General features: G+C 33.7%; 4 protein-coding genes across 4 annotated transcripts in view; 3 read left to right on the top strand and 1 right to left on the bottom strand.

The window, feature by feature from the left end:
• Window positions 1-1,499, top strand: part of LOC778696 (NPC intracellular cholesterol transporter 1) — a 16,915-nt gene extending 15,416 nt beyond the window's left edge. The window contains exons 25-27 of the mRNA XM_018817430.2: window positions 113-226; window positions 529-691; window positions 861-1,499. Of these exons, the coding sequence (XP_018672975.1) occupies window positions 113-226; window positions 529-691; window positions 861-1,033 (450 nt within the window). The 3' untranslated portion in view covers window positions 1,034-1,499. The remainder of the gene's footprint in view (window positions 1-112; window positions 227-528; window positions 692-860) is intronic.
• Window positions 1,500-1,906: 407 nt separating this feature from the next.
• LOC100187159 (translation initiation factor eIF-2B subunit beta-like) lies at window positions 1,907-5,101 on the bottom strand. The gene is made up of 7 exons (XM_002131563.5): window positions 4,909-5,101; window positions 4,541-4,706; window positions 3,858-3,967; window positions 3,464-3,598; window positions 3,282-3,377; window positions 2,486-2,664; window positions 1,907-2,338 (listed from the first exon to the last, which is right to left on the bottom strand). Exons 1-7 carry the CDS (start codon window positions 5,050-5,052, stop codon window positions 2,137-2,139), a joined length of 1,032 nt encoding a protein of 343 aa, XP_002131599.1. The 5' UTR covers window positions 5,053-5,101; the 3' UTR covers window positions 1,907-2,136.
• Window positions 5,102-5,341: 240 nt separating this feature from the next.
• On the top strand, window positions 5,342-7,393 carry LOC100176933 (60S acidic ribosomal protein P1). The gene is made up of 5 exons (XM_002131478.4): window positions 5,342-5,561; window positions 5,685-5,759; window positions 6,921-7,023; window positions 7,079-7,167; window positions 7,339-7,393. The coding sequence occupies exons 1-4, from the start codon at window positions 5,493-5,495 to the stop codon at window positions 7,150-7,152; spliced, it is 321 nt and encodes a 106-aa protein (XP_002131514.1). The 5' UTR covers window positions 5,342-5,492; the 3' UTR covers window positions 7,153-7,167; window positions 7,339-7,393.
• Window positions 7,394-14,856: 7,463 nt separating this feature from the next.
• On the top strand, window positions 14,857-20,482 carry LOC100179263 (ras-related protein R-Ras2). The gene is made up of 8 exons (XM_002131492.5): window positions 14,857-14,958; window positions 15,317-15,466; window positions 15,898-16,021; window positions 16,212-16,299; window positions 17,150-17,252; window positions 18,421-18,532; window positions 18,687-18,805; window positions 18,871-20,482. The coding sequence occupies exons 3-8, from the start codon at window positions 15,932-15,934 to the stop codon at window positions 18,944-18,946; spliced, it is 588 nt and encodes a 195-aa protein (XP_002131528.1). The 5' UTR covers window positions 14,857-14,958; window positions 15,317-15,466; window positions 15,898-15,931; the 3' UTR covers window positions 18,947-20,482.
• The last annotated feature ends 902 nt before the right edge of the window (window positions 20,483-21,384 follow it).

Raw genomic sequence — 21,384 nt, 5'->3', positions numbered from 1 at the left:
ATTTATTCATTCTATTAAATTCATTAACATTTTCATACTGAAAATTGATATCAATTATTAATAATGGTTTATATCTTTGTTATAATATTAATACAAGATGAACTTAATGCAGGCGGTCGGTATTTCTGTGGAATTTTGTGCTCACATCACTCGAGCATTTGCGCTGAGTCAGCGAATAACAAGAGTTGCACGTGCAGAAGAAGCATTGGCTGAGATTGGAAGTTCGGTGAGTGTTTCAAACACTTGGTTAATGTTGGTTGCTGTGGTTATGTGGTTTGGAACCGATAGGGGTACGTTTCCTTGAGCAAGATACTAAACGAGCATTGCTTCCAACCCACGCCCTGGGTGTTGGAATAATAAGCCAACTCTGGCGGAAAAAATGAGTTTTATGGCTGACCGTGCTAGGAACCTCACCCACATCTGATAATCTTAACATCAAGGTGTTTACTGTTTATATCACTTGCTCTGTTGTAGAAAACAAGTGAAGTGTTTTATTGTTGATAATTAATCCTGTATTTCTGTTATCAGGTACTGAGTGGAATAACTTTAACAAAGTTTGTTGGCATCGTGATTCTTGCTTTCAGTAAATCACAAATATTCAAAGTATTTTACTTCCGCATGTATTTATGCGTGGTAGTGCTCGGTGCGGGACACGGACTTGTATTTCTTCCGGTGCTACTTAGTTACATTGGTAAGCTTAGTAATTAGTAAATAAATCTAAGTTACGTTTTATCATATTATATCGCCTACAAAACACTATGAAGTGTTAGTTATCAGGATGGTAGGATTTCTTTGTCTTTGAATAAATTAGAACAAGCGTTAATTATGGTCAGTAATTAATCATGTATTATATGGAACAGGTCCAAGGCGAAGGAAGGGACAAGGAAAGCATAAGGTTTTAGTAAATGATGATGTCGATCATGTTAAAAATATTATGGATGATGGAAGAGACCCACTACAAACACGTGTAGTTGGAAAACCTCAAAATAAAATTGATCATCCTTCTGCTATCATGTCTCCACTTAACCAATAAATTACACATCCCTTTCTCAGTTTAGCTTTATTAATACAGACGATTGCAAAGGTGACGTGTTTTGTTGCATATTCAATATTTTTCAAATTGAAATAATAAAATGGTCATTTCATGTTCAATAGCTTTTATCTTGTATCAGATTAATGTTGGTTATTTTTTAAACTTACTGTGATGTCTAATTATACTCACAATATTTGTTGTATTTTGTGTTCAAATGTGTACAGCCGTTATTATAGTTACATTTTACTAAGTGACGGTTGTTTAAACAATTTTAGCATTTGTGGTAACTATTGCCATTTTATGAGATATGTAACTGTTACGTTTATTGCTCCGCTTATGGACCTGGATTTAGGCTTTTTCTGGTGAATAGCAAAATACCTGAGCCAATCCTTTCTCAAAGTCCAATATATATTCTAATATGCTGGAAACTTAGATTACAATAAACTTATTTGCTTGGTCAACAATATTATTTTGTGGAAGCCATGACTTGTATATATTCCCTTCTGAAGCAATGAATTAATTTTCTGAATTAAAGATAATGTCTATCTAATAAAACCCAGGCATTGTAGTTTTATAGTAGACAATATAAACTCGTTTCATAACAAATAACATACATCCGATAAGGGCATGTACACAATACAACTTAAAAATAACACTACTATGTTATTTTAAATGTGATGATTAAAAGTTATTTTTAATGTGCAAAAGGTCTTTTATTAAAATTAAATTGTTAGCCGTACATTTAAAAAGCATTAAAAATATACCTCCCTATTCTACACATGTGGTAGAAAGCAGACACGAGGTGTATGATTCAAATGTAAAAACACCAGTTTACACTGACCACTGTTGACTCACCACACGATGATAAAGAGGTTTTTTAAGTTAAAACAAACAGCTTTCTTTATTTAACCATTTCATGCATTAGGTCAACAAAACATTCACCTCGACATAATCTATAACACTTGAAATTGTTCTACTAGTGTCACTATGAGAATTCCTTTCAAAAGGGAAACATAATGTTATTTCAATAAAATTTCTTTTTTTTACTAGAAGAGCAATTAAAAGTATTAGATTATGCCTGTTAACAACAGCAGCAAAACAATCTATAACACATGATCATCTGGATGATACAATTCACTTAATAATCGGTACATATACGATGGTGCATTGCCACCGATGTTTGAAATAAATAAAGTAACAAGTTCCGGGGGTACGTAATCAAAAGTAGGAGAGTAGATTTGAACATTAACGAGTTCTTCAGTCCCGCCATCATAATAATCCAACACTTCTTGTGGTGAAGCAAGTCTGGGGAAAAGAATGTGTTATTTGGAGTTAACAAGATTTTTTTGTGTGAAAACAATCTTCCAATTATTAAATATTATACGGATGAGGTTTTATGGCAAAGCACCACAAATCATTCAAGTTAAAGATTATACACAACATGATATTTACCTGTTAAAGGTTGCTTCACTTCCTCCAATATCGGAATAATGAAGAAGGCAAAGTTTAAACATCGCTCCAAGCACGATTAATGGAACGGCATGATGAGAAGCAGCCAACGCCACCATGTGGGCACCATTCACTGCCTTTAAACCACCGTTAGCGAGAACAGAATGTGTTCCAATTATTACCTAATAACATTGAATTGTGCTATACATGATTAATGAAAACATTTAATCATTTTATTCATTTAATAGCAGGATGACAATAAAGGTATATTTAATATTCGTGTAGCCTATAATTTATGCTTTATCATTAGTTATGAAGTTATAAAGCATGCAACTATTTTGATAACTTGTTGCTGCTGAAACTGTGGACGTATGTGTCCTTGGGCTAAACCTTTAACGGCAATTGCTTTAACCCAGTTGTCTCTAATGCATAATGGGTTGTTTATATTATCAGCTGAACAAAAAATATGATCCCTAGAGTAGTTACTGCTAAGGGCATAGGTGCAATTTTTAATAATCTATGTCAATTTTGGGGTGCATCATATTTCGGGGGCCGGCGTGCGTATTGACTATGGCGTCATAGAATTCCTGCAGCCTATACGTATTTCTATCGGATGGGAATTAGCAACATAAACTTAGCGGTGCCTACTTCTTTATATTTACAATATTTTCCTCAACCAAGCAGAATGTTTGTTAGTAAGGGTATTGCTTGGGAACATACACGTCAACGTTGGTAGCAGCATCAATCTATCACCTGTAGCAATTATTTATTTGTGACATGACTTCAATCTATGATTTACCTTATTAACCCGGGACATAATGGCAAAAATTGCAGTATCAGTGATAACAGTTGTTTCAATTCCTTTTGATGCCAATGACTTAGCAAGTTCATGTCCCTGAAAAAAGTTGTATTAGTTTATTTTTACTATAAACTGTAAACAAAACAGAGTTACACAGTATAAAAATTTATCGCTCAATTTACATGGTATAATGGGGATCCCTCCACAACTATTACATGAAACTTTCTTTTCTTTGCAGCTTGTTTAAGAAAGGCTTCAACAGTCCTGGATTTTCCCAATGTCAGAATAACTTCATTAGAATGAATATGTTCAATTGCCTGTTATTTGTAAAGAAAAAGAATAATTAAAAGTTACTTATTAAGGTATGAGACAAGTGACACCATACATGGCACCTTCATACACTTTGTGTACCTGCGTTAGCAACACATTTACTGAGCAACTTTAGGCTGATAGCTCTTTACCAAATCTACAGTTTTACAAGTTTGTGAACATATATTGATATTTATATATATTTTTTTCAAAGATGACTTTGCTTAAAAAATGAGTTTGTTGGATGACTACAGTTAAATGTTCCACCTGTGCTGATATATTATGAATGGAAGCCTCCATTTCATCAATGTATTCGTTCACAGCTTCAATTACGGTCGTTTTTAGTTCTTTCAGTGGTTTTGTGTGATCGTCTCTTTCTATTATAAATATAATATACATAATGTTAGAGATGCCTAGGATGGCATGTCACTGGGACCCTTGGAACAGCAGTGAGATGTTCAACAACCCAAGTCTAACCCCTAAACCAGATTTTAACCAGCTGTTAAGTATCCATACAAACAGGCACAGCCAAGTATGATGCATGCACTATAATAATAAATGAGGACGGTGTTTGACAACTATTGATGTAGCTGACATTAACCATGTCACTTTAGATTCTGTTGTTGTTGTTTTTTAAAACAGATATCATGACTACCGTCATACTACCAGAATAAAAACGCTATCTGGACAGAGATTAACAAAATTTTTGATATTCCCTTTTAATCGAGACGAGTAAACACATTAAGTTGAAAACAAGATATGCTAATTTTACTGATTTATAAAGAAAAATTATTTGTACAAATTTTTTAATTTGGCAATAAAGTTCTTGACTGGGTTCTCGGATTTCATCAGGAATCCACTTTGTTCGGAGCGGGACAGTAATAAACCTTTATATTTATATTGGAACTAAATTTTATATATTGGAACTAAAACAAGAAGGAAAAATGTACCATTTCCTTCAGCAGTGAGCATCTTATGCAAGGATTCTTTATTCGCTGATTCTTCAGATTCGCCCAATAACCTCACATATTCCTCGCGGATAATTTTCAAGACACGACGAACCATGTTGCCTACCACGTACTCTGAAGGTTGAGCTGTTATCATCTTCTTACCTTCCTATAAAACAGATTAAGTTGATGCTACTAAAAACATCGTTCAAATACAGGGTTGAACAACCTGTGGCCGCCAATAAAAAGTTGTGCAAACCCCAAAACCAGCTGTATATTTTTCACAGAATACATTTGATGACATAATAAATGAATAAAGCAGTTATCTTCAGATATTTATTATATATTTAATAAATTGAGATCAAACTTACTTTTTTAATTGTATTCATGAGCTCTTGTGCATGCGTCCATCTTGTTTGGCTGATCAGCTTTCGTAGATGGTTTATGGTTTTATACGCAAGATCATATGATCCGTTGAATTGCTCTTGTTTTAAATCAAGCAAAAATTGTTCCATTTTCTTTTACGAACCCTTTCCTTCACGAAAGATTGGAAAAGAAAAGCAGAAAATCCATAATTTTTATAGGGGTTTCCCCGCGCATGAATTTCGTCATTTGGGGAGATGTAATTTTTTTACATTACCTTAATAAAATAGCCTGCTTTTTGCATCAATATAAAAAATAATGTGTGTATTAATTATTTTAGAAATTTAATACTATGCTTCAGAAATGTAACACTAAATAGGCAACCAAGTAGTTGCGTAATCTAGTATATATTATATTATATCTGTGAGGAACACTTGTACAGCGCCTCTTGTGAAATTTTGATCGTCGAATTCTTTTCTCTGAAAGCGTTGTAGTAAGGTGCATCGTTCTTTTTGCTAAGGCCTGAAATATCGGCGACGTGCACTTGACGTATTATCCATCCAACGATATTAAAACCTAAAATAAGCTAAAAATGTCGACCTCCGAGCTGGCATGTGTATATGCTTCACTTATTCTCAGCGACGATCAAGTTGATATTACCGTAAGTTGTAAAAACATTTTTATTTGTTGAACTGCACAACGTGGCCAATTCAGTGGTTTAGTGTTGGTTACTTTAAGATTTTGTAGTTTGATGGGTAGTAATAATTTATAAAAAACTTTTTAGGCTGACAGGATCTCGAAACTACTGAGTGCTGCAAATGTTACTGTTGAACCATTTTGGCCAGGTCTTTTTGCCAAGGTAATTGAAATATACTTCATTTTGATTTTTATATAAAGTAGGAACTAGATAATCTAAGTCGAATTCCATAACAATTAATTTCACTTGCGCCCAGGAAAGTAAAACAATTTACTTTCAATATTGGTGGTGGTGAAAATGTTTATATAGGCCACACATTTGTTGTAAATATAAGGAGGCGGGAAGGTTAGTTGCACAATCTAGTAAATCGAATGTTAGTTAAAGGTTTTACTGATTAATATTCACAGGTATGCCAATGGTGACTGCTTTTAAATTTTTTCCAATGATTTATAAATGGCAAGTGTCAGCAAATCTAATATTTAGGGGACGTAAGGAGCTAACATTTAATCGTCCAGACTGCAGAGTATGGCAGGTGCACACGCGATTTTTTTACAGACTTTCGGTTATGCACGCCACAATTTGTCCAACGCACGCCAATTAATTAAACAAAGAAAAAAATACGTATTAATTTAAGTAAGATTTCCTAACGTGGCTTGAAAATGTACATGCTTTGCACGCAGATTTTTAATGATAGCACGCGCGAACGCGAAAAATAACCATCTTGCACGCGCGAGATCTCGTCAGGAACTGCCATACTTTGCAGACTGGTTAATCGTAAATAATGGAATTGTGACTTCTGATTGTGCAACCTCATCGAATCAGACTAACTTGAATTTATTGGGTGGCAAAATCGATTTATTCCTGTAAGAGTCAAGAATGCAATTTTTTAGTACATCAAATATAGTGAAGTGAAATAATAAATAACAAAAGGGTACTAAAAAAAATTCCCTGAGTCCAATAAAATACATTATATTGCAAACAGGTTTTGTTGAAAAAAAACTGAAGGTTTGGCTTAATTTTTATTCTAAGCGATAAATATTTTTCTGCCGAAACACAGATTATTTAATTAAACGACAAAATAATCTTTTTAGGCGGTTTGCTTATTGTTTTGGTGTAAGACGTTTTTCGTGCTCAACATATTATGAATCCAGTTATTTATTATATAAAAGTATTCCCCCTAAACGATTAAATTGCAAAAAGGTAAAACTGTAACAATAATTTCTAATTTAGTCAGTCTGTTAAAAAATTTAAGTAGTAGATCGAATGCAAATTAAGCTCCTTTTTGTGTTAAATTGTTATGCTGGACATCAACTTTATTTCCAGGCTTTGGATGGAGTAGACATCAAGTCACTGATATGTAATGTTGGCAGTGGTAGTGGGGCCCCTGCAGGTGGTGCAGCTGCTGCTGAAGAAACCAAGGCAGAAGGTAAAGCGAGGTTATGCTAGTTTAGTGGAGACAATAACAAAATAATCTGTTTTAGTGAAAGAAGAAGAAAAGAAAGAAGAATCTGAGGAGGAATCTGATGATGACATGGGATTCGGATTGTTCGATTAGAATTCTTTAATCTGGGTAATATTTTGCTTTAATCCTGTTTTTACATTTGTTGCAATGATGACAACTTGAAGCGCTTTTGAGATATCAATCACTGATGCTTTCTCTATCCCTCTGAGCAACCACAGTTACATGATTTAGGTATTTAAAATATTAAACTTGATTTTAATCGTTTTTTTTTTCTTGCAGGTGGTGGAAAGCTGCAAACCACCAACGATAAAGTAAATAAAAATGGAAGTATAAATGGGGTTTTTATTTTATATTAAAGTTCGGTAAGAAAAAACTGGTGAGGAAAATGAGAATAAAGAGACACTGAAAGCTTACAATTACAGGGAAAATTTTAATAATGTATATGTATGTTGCAATGACCTGAATATTTAATTGGAAATCAAATCTAATTAGGCAGGTGTAAGAAAGTCGTTATACAGATCTTGGCTAGTTACCACATAAGCAAATTTGGTTGATTGTTTTTTGTATTCATAACAGCAAGGTAGAACTGAAGGCCACTTGGTTGGGAACTGACGGTCAAACTACAAGTTTCGGTGGTTAATATATTTCAGCCAATATTCTGTGCGTGGCTTAACACTGCTACTATCGTGGGCGCGTGGTTGGCCAAACCAAAGTTAGTATTGACCAAGTTAGGAAACAGGTTGTAAAACAATGAGTTTTATTTTCCCCATTGTCGCGCGTCTGTGACGTCATTGTCGCGCGTCTGTGACGTCATTGTCGCGCGTCTGTGACGTCATTGTCGCGCGTCTGTGACGTGGTTGTCGCTCGTCTGTGACGTCATTGTCGCGCGTCTGTGACGTCATTGTCGCGCGTCTGTGACGTCATTGTCGCAGCTATTACAGAGCCCACGGCATAGCATTTTATCATTGCTGAGGGCTGTTTTTTGAGCACGTTAGTGGCACAGAAATAAAAAAAAGAGTAGAACGCGCATCTCCAATGTCGGTAAAGGAGAGAGGTGATACACTCTCTCTCTTTCGCGGGTCGTTCCCGTTTACCATTGTAGTCAATGGAACCGAGGGCGTTTTAGGTATAGTTTTTATTCGTTTTTTGACTTAATTTATAGTTATATGGTAAAACAACTATTTTCTAGTATATATATATTCATGTGTATTAGTGTAATGCACTCGTTCTAAATCTTACAAAAGTGTGCAATCGAAACTGTTTACTGTTAACTTTGGTGGAATTTCTTTTCGGGGGTTTTGTTTTTCCATCATGCTCCAATCTTTGGATCAATCTCATTTACGGCCGACTCCCCCCATTGTACGGGTTGTGTCCTTACGCACACTTTTCTTCCAATTAGAACCTTAATATGTTTAATTAAACGTTCTTAACAACATTTTTACATTGTATCGTACGTAGGGTGTAACGGTCACGCCTTTTATATAAAACAATATTTCTTTCTTTTTTATCAATAAGCGTGTTTTAACAACTGTTGTTTTACCGTTACTACCCGTCTTTTCGCTTTTGTCAACTCTCCTGTTCTTCGTTATCGTGACCGAAGAGACGAAATAAATTTCATTCATTCATTCCAAATAAACCGTTTGCTTGAAGTTTTTAATTAAATTTATTAAATAATTAAATTTCCAAAACAAGTGGTAAACTGTAAGCGTTAACCTACCAAATAACTAAACTGGCCTAATAAACTTGAGTAGTTGGTGTAGTTTTTTAAATAAACAGCTAAAACCTCCTAAAACTACTATGCGCCTATCTTTTACAATGGAGACCAAGCGAAATGGGGACGGAGTTATCGGTCACGTGAATAGAAAAAAGAATATATCACGGTTTTGGAAAGTTGCGCGTTCTACTCTTTTTTATTTCTGTGGTTAGTGGTCATATTGAACCCTTTTTTGTCGAACAGTTGTTGTTGTTGTTTTTTGGACGACTTTTTTCCGCACTTACCTCAATTTTCAATTCTAGCATTTATTCTTTATTCTGTTCATTGAAATCAAATCATAATATATATTTATAATTTTTAGACTGAACTTTCAGATTTAAAACCACACGATGAGCGATTAATTAACGATTACTTTGTTCATGCACTTTGCATAGCGGAAACACTGTCTGGGAGTTAGGCGGGAAACGACGGCACGTGTTGTATCCACACAACGATTCACGACTGAATCAAACTATTAGCATTTAAGTGGGGACGCATTAAATGCACTAGTCTTATACCGTATTATCATTAACCGTAATTGAAACAATATTTTTAATTCAACATCATATGATTAATATTAATTTTTAACGTTACCTAATTACTGCGTGATTGCGGTTTCTCAAAATTCATGAAAACAAACGTTTTTAAGCGACGACAACGTTAACTAGTGTAAGTTTACAATAAACACATGGTACAGGAGTTGTACAAAGCGTATATACACATATTCTCTACCAATCACTTAAACCTCATACGTCATAACTTTCATTAGTTATATTACATGTATAAATACATTCTGCCTACTGCTTCACAGTCACCAATGGCGACTAGAACCCGTTTTGTTGGTTACTTCAGATTTGTTTTTGATCGAGCCCGGTCGACCGTTGTGGAAAAAGGATTAATTAATATAGCAGGGTGGGGGTAGATGGGACACCTTTTCATTTTGTTTTCTCTTTTCATTTAGTAGTAAACAAAGAACATTTAATGAATGATAAAACCGTATCTTCACGACTTCCACAGACCGTTGTTAATTGTTTAAAACACGATCAGGCTATTTGGATATTATGTGTTAAAGGTGTCCCATCTTCCCCGACTCTACTATCTTATGCTAATTAGTTTAAAATGTGTTCATTTATTAGATCTGTGATCTCTTGTTGTTGTTGTTGCTAATAGGGCGATTATTTTCCGCACTTAGCCTAATTCTTAATTCTAGCATTTTTCTTTAATCTCTTGATTGAAATCAAATCGTAATATATATTTATAATTTTTAGACTAAATTTTCAGATTTAAAACCGCACGATGAGCGATTAATTAACGATTACTTTCCTCATGCACTCTACATAACGGAAACACTGTCTGGAGTTTGGCGGGGAACGACGGCACGCCCGGGCACGTATTATATAAGATAAGAAATCCACACAACGATTCACGACTGGATCAAACTATTAGCATTTAAGTGGGGACGAATTAAATGCACTACTCTTATACCGTATTATCATTAACCGTAATTGAAACAATATTTTTAATTCAACATCATATGATTAATATTAATTTTTAACGTTACCTAATTACTGCGTGATTGCGGTTTCTCAAAATTCATGAAAACAAACGTTTTTAAGCGACGACAACGTTAACTAGTGTAAGTTTACAATAAACACATGGTACAGGAGTTGTACAAAGCGTATATACACATATTCTCTACCAATCACTTAAACCTCATACGTCATAACTTTCATTAGTTATATTACATGTATAAATACATTCTGCCTACTGCTTCACAGTCACCAATGGCGACTAGAACCCGTTTTGTTGGTTACTTCAGATTTGTTTTTGATCGAGCCCGGTCGACCGTTGTGGAAAAAGGATTAATTAATATAGCAGGGTGGGGGTAGATGGGACACCTTTTCATTTTGTTTTCTCTTTTCATTTAGTAGTAAACAAAGAACATTTTAATGAATGATAAAACCGTATCTTCACGACTTCCACATACCGTTGTTAATTGTTTAAAACACGATCAGGCTATTTGGATATTATGTGTTAAAAGTGTGCCATTTTCCCCGACTCTACTATCTTATGCTAATTAACTTAAAACGTGCTCATTCATTAGATCTGTGATCTCTTGTTTTATGTATAGCTTGTATATATCAGTATTTCTCACATAACTAAAAGTAACTTTATGAACCAAAATTAAACTGTACTAAACATTTATGAGACAAAATTAAACTGTAAAAAATATGTAACTAAGCTACAATACTTTATTGATAATTATGGCAGTTTTAATGTAATTCAGCGAACATTTAAAATAAGCATCTTATAGTAGGGTGGGGCAAGATGGAACACTTTGTCAGACGAGACTTTTTTTCTTTTTACGGAACCCCATTTAATGATAATCAGGAAAATAAGGTTACAGAATTATTAGACAGTATTATCACGACTTTATAAAATGCCCGTCAAAGCGGATTACTGCTTTTAATTATTAAAAAATATGTAAAATAGAAACAGTATACTTTGAACAGGTGAAAAAATGCGAAATAGTAAGGTGCTATTTTTAATGCTCGCTAAATCATAGTAAAGCCAATGAACTTTTTTAGTTTGCGTGTGCGAACGATTAAACTAGTTTCATAGCTTCATAAAACAACCTTGAATATTTCGTACAGTTTGATTTTGTCTCATAAAACTAGTTTTAGTTTTGTAAAAAACACTGAGATATAAGCATGAAGAAAATAGGCAGGGGTCAACATGACTTTGATTTGAGATAAAAACAACAAAAAAATATCGGTTTAACGTTATATATATGAAGTTTACATGGCAAAGAAACTAGCACAGCAAGTTAAATTCGGTAGGTTAACTACAAGTTGCAGAATACTGCTAATGTAAATAGATTTCAATTTAGAGTCCCATCTTCCCTCACATTGTAGTTTTGTATGTTTTCATTGCCAAACTTTGAAAGATTTGCTTTTAATTTAGTAATTTATACCTGAGCGGTTATTCAACTATAAGATACTGATATGATAAAAAGATAATATTTTAAAAATATATTCGAAATTTGGTCATTTGCACTTGATGATAATTTATGAAAAGTGGCTTGTGCCAAAAACAGAGTAGTAATACCCAATTTGTAGCAAAAATAAAAAAAAATTATTAACAGTTATAATCAATTTTCTGTTATTACAAGTTCATATACATTTGTAGGATACAATATTTATCCATTGAAGTTCAAACATTACCCATTGTCGTTCAAACAATACCAATTGTCATGCAATAAAATAATGTGTAAAGGTAACATGTTAAAAACTATAGCAGTAGGGCAAGAAAAATAATGTTTAGACTTAATTTTTGAAGCGTACAGTATTATTTCGTGTTATTTACGTATATTCCTATTTAGAAATACACTTAATAATAAAATTTAACAATGATTTTAAACTGTCCCATCTTATCCTGTGTGTTTTCGAATTTGTAAAATTTTACTTGTTGTGCGGATCGCTAAATAACTCCTCGTGTGTTTTATTATATTTTATTAAATTGTTGTCAATTAACAAAAGAATGATAGTACTAATTCGTGGTGTTACCCAAAAACCGTCATCTATTTTGATTTTGGAAATGTTTGGCAATATGTGCTTAAGTGTCCTATCTTCCCCCATTGTACTATATCAATATTCCATTTTCAGCCATTGTCCCAGGTTTATCCGATTCCCGTCCTCCCCAACCGTAGGCTACTATATGATCACTTACGTGCTCAAAACGAGCGGGTGCCATCAATAAATACAACCAAGAACTCGATAAGAAGGGAAACGATGCTGGTTTGAAATGCGCACAGTGCTGGTGTAAGGTGTTTAGAACCACACGTCTCTCCAAAATAATTAAATACACTATCTCGCCTTTCATTACAACGTGTGTCAGCTATGTCATTTCTGTTGGTTTAAAAAACTTAAATTTCAACCTATAAACGTCGTTGTGATATTTAGTCCGACGTTTTGCGCTTGTTTTGACCTTCGGCGCAGCGGTGCATGCGCAATGGCGCCCGTCCTTTAACAGCCAACGGTCTCGTGATATATTCGTTCCGATTGATATTTTTGTACCGGGCGCTATTGCGCATGCGCAGTAAGCTCGGAACAATTACAATACGAGCTCTAATAAATATGCGTATACCGACTAAAAAAGTTCCGGGGAAAAATATTACAAAACATATTTTACCACCAGAACTGTTGGCGTCGCTATGATTTAAACGGCCTAAATGTATCACGTCAACGAAACATAAAAAAGGTTAACGACATTTATAAATGTTCTAGTACCATGAACATCTCTTAAAACGAGTAAAAACTCATGGAATGATATCACTATATGGTAACCGAGGTTTTTAAGTCGGCCGATATAAATCCTGTGCGTCACATATTACGGAAACTAGACGTTCAAAATCTACTGATCAACTTTTAGTCAAGCAACTAAAAAATATAATTTATGCGGCAAGTAATGGAATTAAAAATATTTTTTGAAAGATGTGCCCTACGTGCACATCTGTTTACAAATTTAACGCTTGATGCGCCAATGAGCATGTTATGTTGGTTTCGATAAGGGCTGGGTTTTCTGTAGCATGTAGAAATGCCTTGGTATGGTTGTGTTGTATTTATTGAATTCCAACGGTCTGTAATTAATAACATACGTTGGATATGCTATTTATGTCGGTGCAAGCTTTATTTTTAACGTTTGTCGCAAGTTTAATTTACTTAATAACTTATAACTAGTTGCATGTAGTAATTGTGCAATTCCAATTTATTGCTAAACCACAAAAGTTTACTGCAAAGTAATTTTGCCTTAACTGATGTTTATATGATGATATAGTTGTAAGTAAGAATTACATACATATGTACGGCTACAGCGGAGTCAGAATTCCAAAAACTTGTGAAGAATCCTTTGGTACATTGCTAATTAGTCATTAGGCCTGTGTAATGTGTAGAGATTGATACTTGGGGGTTAATCGTAAGGGTTATGGTTTATTTACTTAGTGGTTATGTTTAAAGGCAGATAACCCAAGAAAAGGTTTCTTTACTAGCACCAAATTTGTTAATAAATAAAGCGTTTTATTCTTTTTTAGGAATTTTCAGCCGGTTGCCATGGGTTTTGCATTAGGTGTTTTGTATTATTTGTAATTGGCGGTTGGTGGTGTCTGTTTCTGTTCAAAAATGATGTGATCATCGCTGTTAATATAATATCTTGCAAGTAATGTTAAAAGTGAAATTGTGTTGTTCTTCCTGTTAATATAAAATGAAGTCAATTAATTAGCTTTACGCAGAGATATCGTTGTGCATACTCTTAAAACTTTTGTTGATGGAAATGACAAAAAAATGTTTATGTTTCATCATCAAATGTTCACTCTTACTAGAGAGTACAACGGGTTGATGTTCTAGTGGTTATCACTGGTTATATTAGCAACTGTTTATTCAGTATTAAGTCTTGATAAGTTGTTGTACTTGCATTTTTAGTAATTAAATCTTAAAAGTTTAACTGTATAATAGTTTTTGGAAAAATGATAAAAAACTGCTTATCTGAAAACTTCTGAATTCCGATGATTTATCATTTTACTATCAGAATGTGTTTTTATCTGGTGTTTGTTTTAATGATTGCTTCATGGGTTCATAAACAGTTCAATATGTCATATATATATTTTTTTTATGTATATATTTATGTATGACTATATGTGTGTGCAGTGGCGCAGCCAGAAAAAAATAAGGGAGGGGGGAGGGGTTTTAAGCAAAAAATGTCAAAACTTGTTTTTTAATTAATTTTTTGGGGGGTTTAAAAGAGGGTGGGGTCGCGACACCCTATATCTCCCCTGGCTGCGCCACTGTGTGTGTATGTTTGTTTTAATACAATAACTTTAAAATCTTTTAAAATTTTTACAATTCGATGAAAACTGACATTGCTTTCAGTAAAAAATGTAGATATGATATTATCAGAATCTGCAAATGTAACAACTGTATATTTTTGTTGCTATGCTTTAAGAAGAATAAAAATTCATGTTTAATAAACCTATATTTTTATCGGTAAAGATCAATATCACCTGCACTATGTGTATATGTTGTATAAATTCATAAACTATGTCCGGCGCCGTTGAAAAGTGATTAGCGTGCCTGGCATTAACCGATCTAGAGGTAATGAGTTAAAGGCTCGTTGCTGTTACCATTCTGGGCAAGACACTTAACCGCAATTTCTCCAACACTCAAATTATTAGCCATACATAAAAAATAAAAAATCCAGAAAAAATAATCACTTTCAAACTAACTTGTAAGCTGGCACGATGCATGGGGTGTATGAAACACAACACGGCGTTATAATGAGTGTTGCTTTCGACTATGTGAAGATAAAGCAAGTTATATCAATTCATTCAAACAAAATGGAAAGGTGTAGTCATGTAGATGAGTTGTGGTTAATCTTTATTATGAACATATCTTTAAAGCTATTTACACATTTATATATGTGTCCTTATAACAGGCTAAATTTTTCTTTCAGACTTTTTCGGAAATGTACAGCAGTAATATTGAAGCAAAATTAGGAAATTCGTTGTGTTGCTGCTCGTAATTGGACAATATCCTTGATCCTATTCCTGCACTTAACTATATTGACTACGTAACTAGTGACGAAACAGGAAATCAAATTGAGGTAGCAAATGTGTTCACCTGCAACTATTCATCTGCTTAACCATTGATTGCATGGTTAACCAATGAAAATATTTTAGAGGGAAATCTGCGATGTACACTTGTGTGGAAAGTGTTAGATATATAAATATAAGAAGGGAGTGTTTATTATAGTCGCAATGTTGGAATCATTAAAGTTTATTAAAAATATTGTAACGGAAACTTTGGAAGTTGCATTCAATAGCCTGTCTAAAATTTTATACATGCTGTGATCAGTGTGATGCATAAAAGAGAGCATATTAATAATAAAATTAACTCTTTAACGTCAAATTCGGTTTGAAGAATTTTTGTTCCATATTTTTTTTAGTGCAAATTGGCTAAAAACAAAAATAAATTGCCAACTCTATTCTGCTGAATATGCTGTGACTTTATTTTTACCAAGATTGTATTTTACAGCTTTGAATAAAAACTTTCAACTGTGTGCCAAAGAATGGCAGCAGCAGAACAAACAGCATATAGACTTGTAGTAGTTGGTGGGGGTGGTGTTGGGAAGAGTGCGTTGACTATACAATTTATTCAGGTACGCTATGTCTATCATGCAATTGGCCATACACTATTGCTTAACTTATTATTTTTACATTAGCATATAAGCGGTTTCCTTGTTTCATTGAATCGGAGTGTTAACCTTATGAAAGCTCAACCACTAATGGTTTTTAATTTTCATAGCTATATATGTTTAACGCTAATGCATGTACTATTCTTTTTTGCAGTCATATTTTGTGACCGATTATGATCCCACAATAGAAGATTCGTATCGAAAACAGTGTGTCATAGATGGTAGAGTGGGAAACCTTGACAGTAAGTGATTTTAGGTTTAAAAAAAATGTTTTCTTTATATGTATATATATATTATTGGTTTAACAATACTATTTGCCACACCAATCACCTTTTAACTGACATTCGAACCTATTCGGTTATTCCGCTAAGTAGATATATATCATATATGTGTAACAAAACAAGTAAGTGGGCACATTTACATATACAGACGAACATTTTTGTTTTTATGGTTTAAGTAGAGTTAGGTTGTACCAATACACAACTTGTGATCATCATCTTATTATTTGTAACTTAGTTAATTGGAATTCATGCAATTACTTTTATGTGCATTTGTTTTCTTGTAAAATTGTTTAATGTTGTGATTGTGGTTTGCTTGCCACCACTCGCTTATTACACCATTGGTCATGTATTAAAAGCAGACAGGAAATCTTGGCCTATTTATCTTTCCTATACTGGCATATCAGACTGCTTTACATTTACGTCAGCATTAGGTGCAGTAAAAGTTTAGCCTTTAAGTCAGCTACAACATACTTGTCATGCTAATTCATATTCACATTGCAAATGATGTATATACAAGCTATACGACCCACACTGATATATCAGTGACTCATACAATGATGAAACAAGTCATAATGTAATTATGTTTTGTGATACTGTTAACTACCTGCTATAATTGATTAAAACCAAAAACATTCTTGCAGTACTTTACATTTGTGTCTATTTCTATTTTAATATTAAACCACCCGCGTTAATGAGGATTCATTATGTCCTTTAAGCATTTGTTTGTTGGATTTTTGTGTGATACTAGCAAATTTCATTTCTTATGATATAATAACCTGTAAGTTTGCTCTAATATATTGCTGCCTTCCAGTTCTAGATACTGCTGGTCAAGAAGAGTTCAGTGCAATGAGGGAACAATACATGAGATCTGGAGAAGGATTCCTGTTAGTATTTTCAGTTGCGGATAAATTAAGGTAACAATATTGTAATGGAATGTATCTGAAGCAGTACATATTCACAATCGTATATGAAGCATAAACTTGTATAGTCCAGAAAAAAAAACGAAATATGAAAATTATAACGAAATAAAAATTAACGCTGTGAACTTTTATTCACTGTCAATGTTTACAAGTTACAATGTTATGAATGTTGCTCTTAACTTCTCAAATAGTTTATAAGCAATGTAGTTACTCATATTTATTATGTTACCAACTACCGTTATCTATTATCTGAATATTTTGCTTTCTATCCATCTTCAAATGATGTTTCGTGGGTATTTACTGTAAGATGTATTCCACAAAGAATTTTTAAAACATTTAAAGGAATACAAGCCTAGTTTAACAGCAGTTGTTCGAACCCAGTGTTTACTTATGTGTAAAAAAAACAAACACCCACAAAGTTGCATTCGTGGTAACTGGTAAGCATACACGAGGTGTATAAAACAGAATATATCAAGTTGCGTGTGTTCGTTTATTCAATTTGAGGTTATCAAATACCGTACATTGTGTTACCAGTGTACCTACCCAATTAGCAGGTTACCACCTTTTTTTCTATACTATCTAATTACCTGAATTACCCCTTTTTTTAAGGCATGCATACCCATGTTGGACACCATGAAATATAACTAGGTCTAGGAGTTATGTAATTCGTGGTATATAACTAGGGATGCACATTACAGAATAATTAGGTATTCTAGGATATCCTAGAATACTTTAATTCAAATCTAGAATTCCGAATCTAGAATTTCGAATCTTTTTATATTTATAGAAAAAAAAAATTTTACCCACAAAAGTCAGTTTATTGACCCTTTCATAACAGCCTTGTTGGATCTTGAGTTGTAAAATGATCAAAAATTGTACTATTGGGTAGTTTTTGCGTCATGAAACGTATAGCAGGCTATGAAAAGACGTTACGAAACGTTTACTCTCGAAAGTCCCACAAACACAAAAATATTTTTTTTCAAAATTAATAAGTTTCAAAAATTGTTAATATAGTATATGGGATGACGTGTAATTACGTCATTAAACAGAATACCGAATCCCGTAAATAGATTCGAATACAAAAGGATTCGAATCTCATGGATTCGAAATTCTGTAATGTGCATCCCTATATATAACAAAGAATATTGTTTTACTTTTACAGTTTTAATGAAATCCACAACTTCCATCGGCAAATTTTAAGGGTGAAAGACCGAGATGAATTTCCAATGATTTTAGTTGGAAATAAATGTGATTTGGAAACTCCACCAAGATGTGTAAGCTTGATTTTTCTTATTTTCAGCTTAGTATATGCATATTATTTATATATATATATATACATATGTATATATTGAGCACTTACCATGGTAACTGAATACATAAAATAAAGCTATGGTAGAATTGTTTTTAAAGTTGATTCTAAAATTTCAGGTAACAACAAGTGAAGCCAAGGCGATGGCAAAAGAGTTTGGAGTGCCTTATATTGAAACAAGTGCTATGTTAAAAATAAATGTTGATCAGGCATTTTATGATCTAGTTCGAAGCATAAGGTTTGTTGCTCCTTCTTTTTTTGTGTTTAAACAAGTGTTTGGTTGGTAATTATTTCTTATTATAGAGAATTCCAAAAGTATCCAGAACCTCAAAACACGGAAGGCACTCCTGACAAGAAGAGGTGTTGCACTGTGTTGTAACATTTGTCATAATGTGGTTTGTCATGACCAGATTATGGTCCACACAGAGGATAAACGCTATAGTGTAGCACTGTGCTAAGACATTCTCGAAACCAATAAGGAGCAAGTGCTGACATATTTTTATCGCAGATAGCTCCATAATCAATTGAATTTTTAAGACTCCTATTTCACCTCGAAATCAAGTGAATCATTCGAAATCGGCCATTAATCAATCGATTATTATTCTTATTATTATAAGTGACGCAGTCCACTTCTATAACTCGCTGTATTTTATTCCACTATTCCATTTTAGAGACACGCGTCTTCTTAAGTTATTATTTTAGTCTGGCAAACAATAATGCTGTGTACGCACAGACCTTTTCCTTCCGTATTAACAAACATGTAAACGTGCACTGGCTTACCACGAGTAGCAACTATTGTGATGTCACTTACGTGCATCCCACGTTGTTTCCGGGTGAGCAAATCAAAGGTAAACCGATTTTAGCCACAGGCACGATGGCCACATTTCAATTCCATCCAAACTACGTCAAAAAATCGGTCATTACTGAGATCGATCCCCGCGGACTACCTCTGTCGGCGTGCTCTTTGTTACGTCACTGAGCGCGTCTCCCACCGGTACACACGTTAACAATCAACAGAAGCGAGTCTCAGTTGATATCCCACGCTAACCTTCTAAACATTCCAAAGTCCGCAGCATTTTCCACCCGAAACGTTTTTCCATGAACCAAGTGTCTCATAATTTACCTGACAAAATTTTATTTCGTAAATTATATTTTCCTCAAGCTAACTTCACACATAGTTGATCGAATGCGGAAGTTTTATTGCGCTCGTATTCCTTGTGTGTAAGCAATGCAAGGTTCACATTTTCATTGAATTTTTAATCAATATGTTTTCAACGAAACCCGACCTTTCGTGCAACAGCCACCTGTATCGGTTAAAACGTTCCTTTATGTTTGCATGCTGAGAAATCTCAATGTTTAAACTGCACGTTCTGCGACAGTTAGAAAATGACGCAAATCGGTATGCGTCATAATCACCTGCATTATGACTTATGATCATCAATCTAACATACGGGTTGTATCAGCGTGTGACGATTAGTAGGCCTTTGTCGTTTTTCTAACTTTGTGGCCACTAGCGCCAGTGCATTTCGTGCTTTATCGCTTTGGTTTATAATTGTTTGCTGATTTTCATCATGTATCAAATGTAATCAGAAATGTTCCATGTGGGGCTCCCGCTGTTACACCCTTTCAATAACTGAAGTTGCTGATATCTATGTTTTATATATGTCGCAAGTATTTAGACACGAGGCAGCCTATAATACGTTCTTTGTTGACTTGTTCTTTATTAAAACGATGCGAATATGTAATGTGAAATCAGTCTAACCAAACCGTTTTACCCCTTCAGCCATTAATATAAGCAATTGCTTGCTGGATGTCATGTTGTTAGTACATAAGCACTCTTATATCATACCGTGATTAGCTATCTTATTTGTTAAGCTACCCGTTTTAACCAACAATTTTGAAATGACGAATAATATTATCTTGTGTTTTTGCGTGCTCGAGTTAGGAAGAACTAACATGTGCCACCAATCCAGTAAACAGTTCAGTATGGTAGGGTAGGGGAAGATGGGACACTTTGCTAGACAAGACTTTTTTAAATTTTGTTTTTACTAACCCCAATTTCCTGTTAATCAGAAAACTAATCCAATCAAATTATTCGACGGTATTATCCCGACTTTATGAAGTTTACATAGCTTTATAGCTTCATAAAAAACTTAAATATTTCGTACAAATTGATTTTGTCTAATAAAACTAGTTTTAGTTTTGTGAAAAAGAAGAGTTATAAACATGAGGAAATAAGCAGGTGTCAATATGGCTTTAATTTGGTATAAAAACAAAATATCGTTTTAAAGTTACATAGCAAGGAAAAAACTAGCACAGCCGATTAACTTCGGTAGGTTTAACTAAAAGCTGCAGAAAAATGTTAATGCAAATATATTTTAATTTGGAGTCCCATCTTCCCCCACATTGTAGTTTTGTATGTTTTCATTGCCAAACTTTGAAAGGTTTGCTTTTAGTTCAATAATTTATACCTCAGGGTTTATTAAACTATAGTACAATGGGGGAAGATGGGACACTTAAGCACATACTGCCAAATATTTCCAAAATCAAAATAGATGACGGAGTGAAATTTTACAAATTTGAAAACACACAGGATAAGATGGGACAGTTTAAAATCATTGTTAATTTTGATTATTAAGTGTATTTATAAATAGGAATAGACGTAAATAACACGAAATAATACTGTACGCTTTGAAAATAAGGTCTAAACATTCTTTTTCTTGCCCTACTGCTATAGTTTTTTAACATGTTACCTATACATTATATTATTGCATAACAATTGGTATTATTTGAACGACAATGGGTAATGTTCGAACA

Source organism: Ciona intestinalis, chromosome 2 (genome assembly GCF_000224145.3).
Source record: "Ciona intestinalis chromosome 2, KH, whole genome shotgun sequence".
Lineage (NCBI taxonomy): Eukaryota > Metazoa > Chordata > Ascidiacea > Phlebobranchia > Cionidae > Ciona > Ciona intestinalis.
The sequence above is the reverse complement of the archived record's forward strand: the minus strand, read 5'-3'. Positions and strand labels throughout refer to the sequence as shown.

Bases quoted from the DNA above. Each gene is read 5' to 3' on its own strand.
- LOC100179263 (XM_002131492.5), top strand. From the start codon at position 15,932: ATGGCAGCAGCAGAACAAACAGCATATAGACTTGTAGTAGTTGGTGGG. The intron at 16,300-17,149 runs GTAAGTGATTTT...GCTGCCTTCCAG, and splicing joins TAGAGTGGGAAACCTTGACA to TTCTAGATACTGCTGGTCAA. The intron at 18,533-18,686 runs GTAAGCTTGATT...CTAAAATTTCAG, and splicing joins TGGAAACTCCACCAAGATGT to GTAACAACAAGTGAAGCCAA.
- LOC100176933 (XM_002131478.4), top strand. From the start codon at position 5,493: ATGTCGACCTCCGAGCTGGCATGTGTATATGCTTCACTTATTCTCAGC. The intron at 5,562-5,684 runs GTAAGTTGTAAA...AAAACTTTTTAG, and splicing joins ACGATCAAGTTGATATTACC to GCTGACAGGATCTCGAAACT. The intron at 5,760-6,920 runs GTAATTGAAATA...CTTTATTTCCAG, and splicing joins GGCCAGGTCTTTTTGCCAAG to GCTTTGGATGGAGTAGACAT.
- LOC100187159 (XM_002131563.5), bottom strand. From the start codon at position 5,052: ATGGAACAATTTTTGCTTGATTTAAAACAAGAGCAATTCAACGGATCA. The intron at 3,968-4,540 runs GTACATTTTTCC...TATTTATAATAG, and splicing joins GCTCACTGCTGAAGGAAATG to AAAGAGACGATCACACAAAA. The intron at 3,599-3,857 runs GTGGAACATTTA...TACAAATAACAG, and splicing joins TTCATAATATATCAGCACAG to GCAATTGAACATATTCATTC.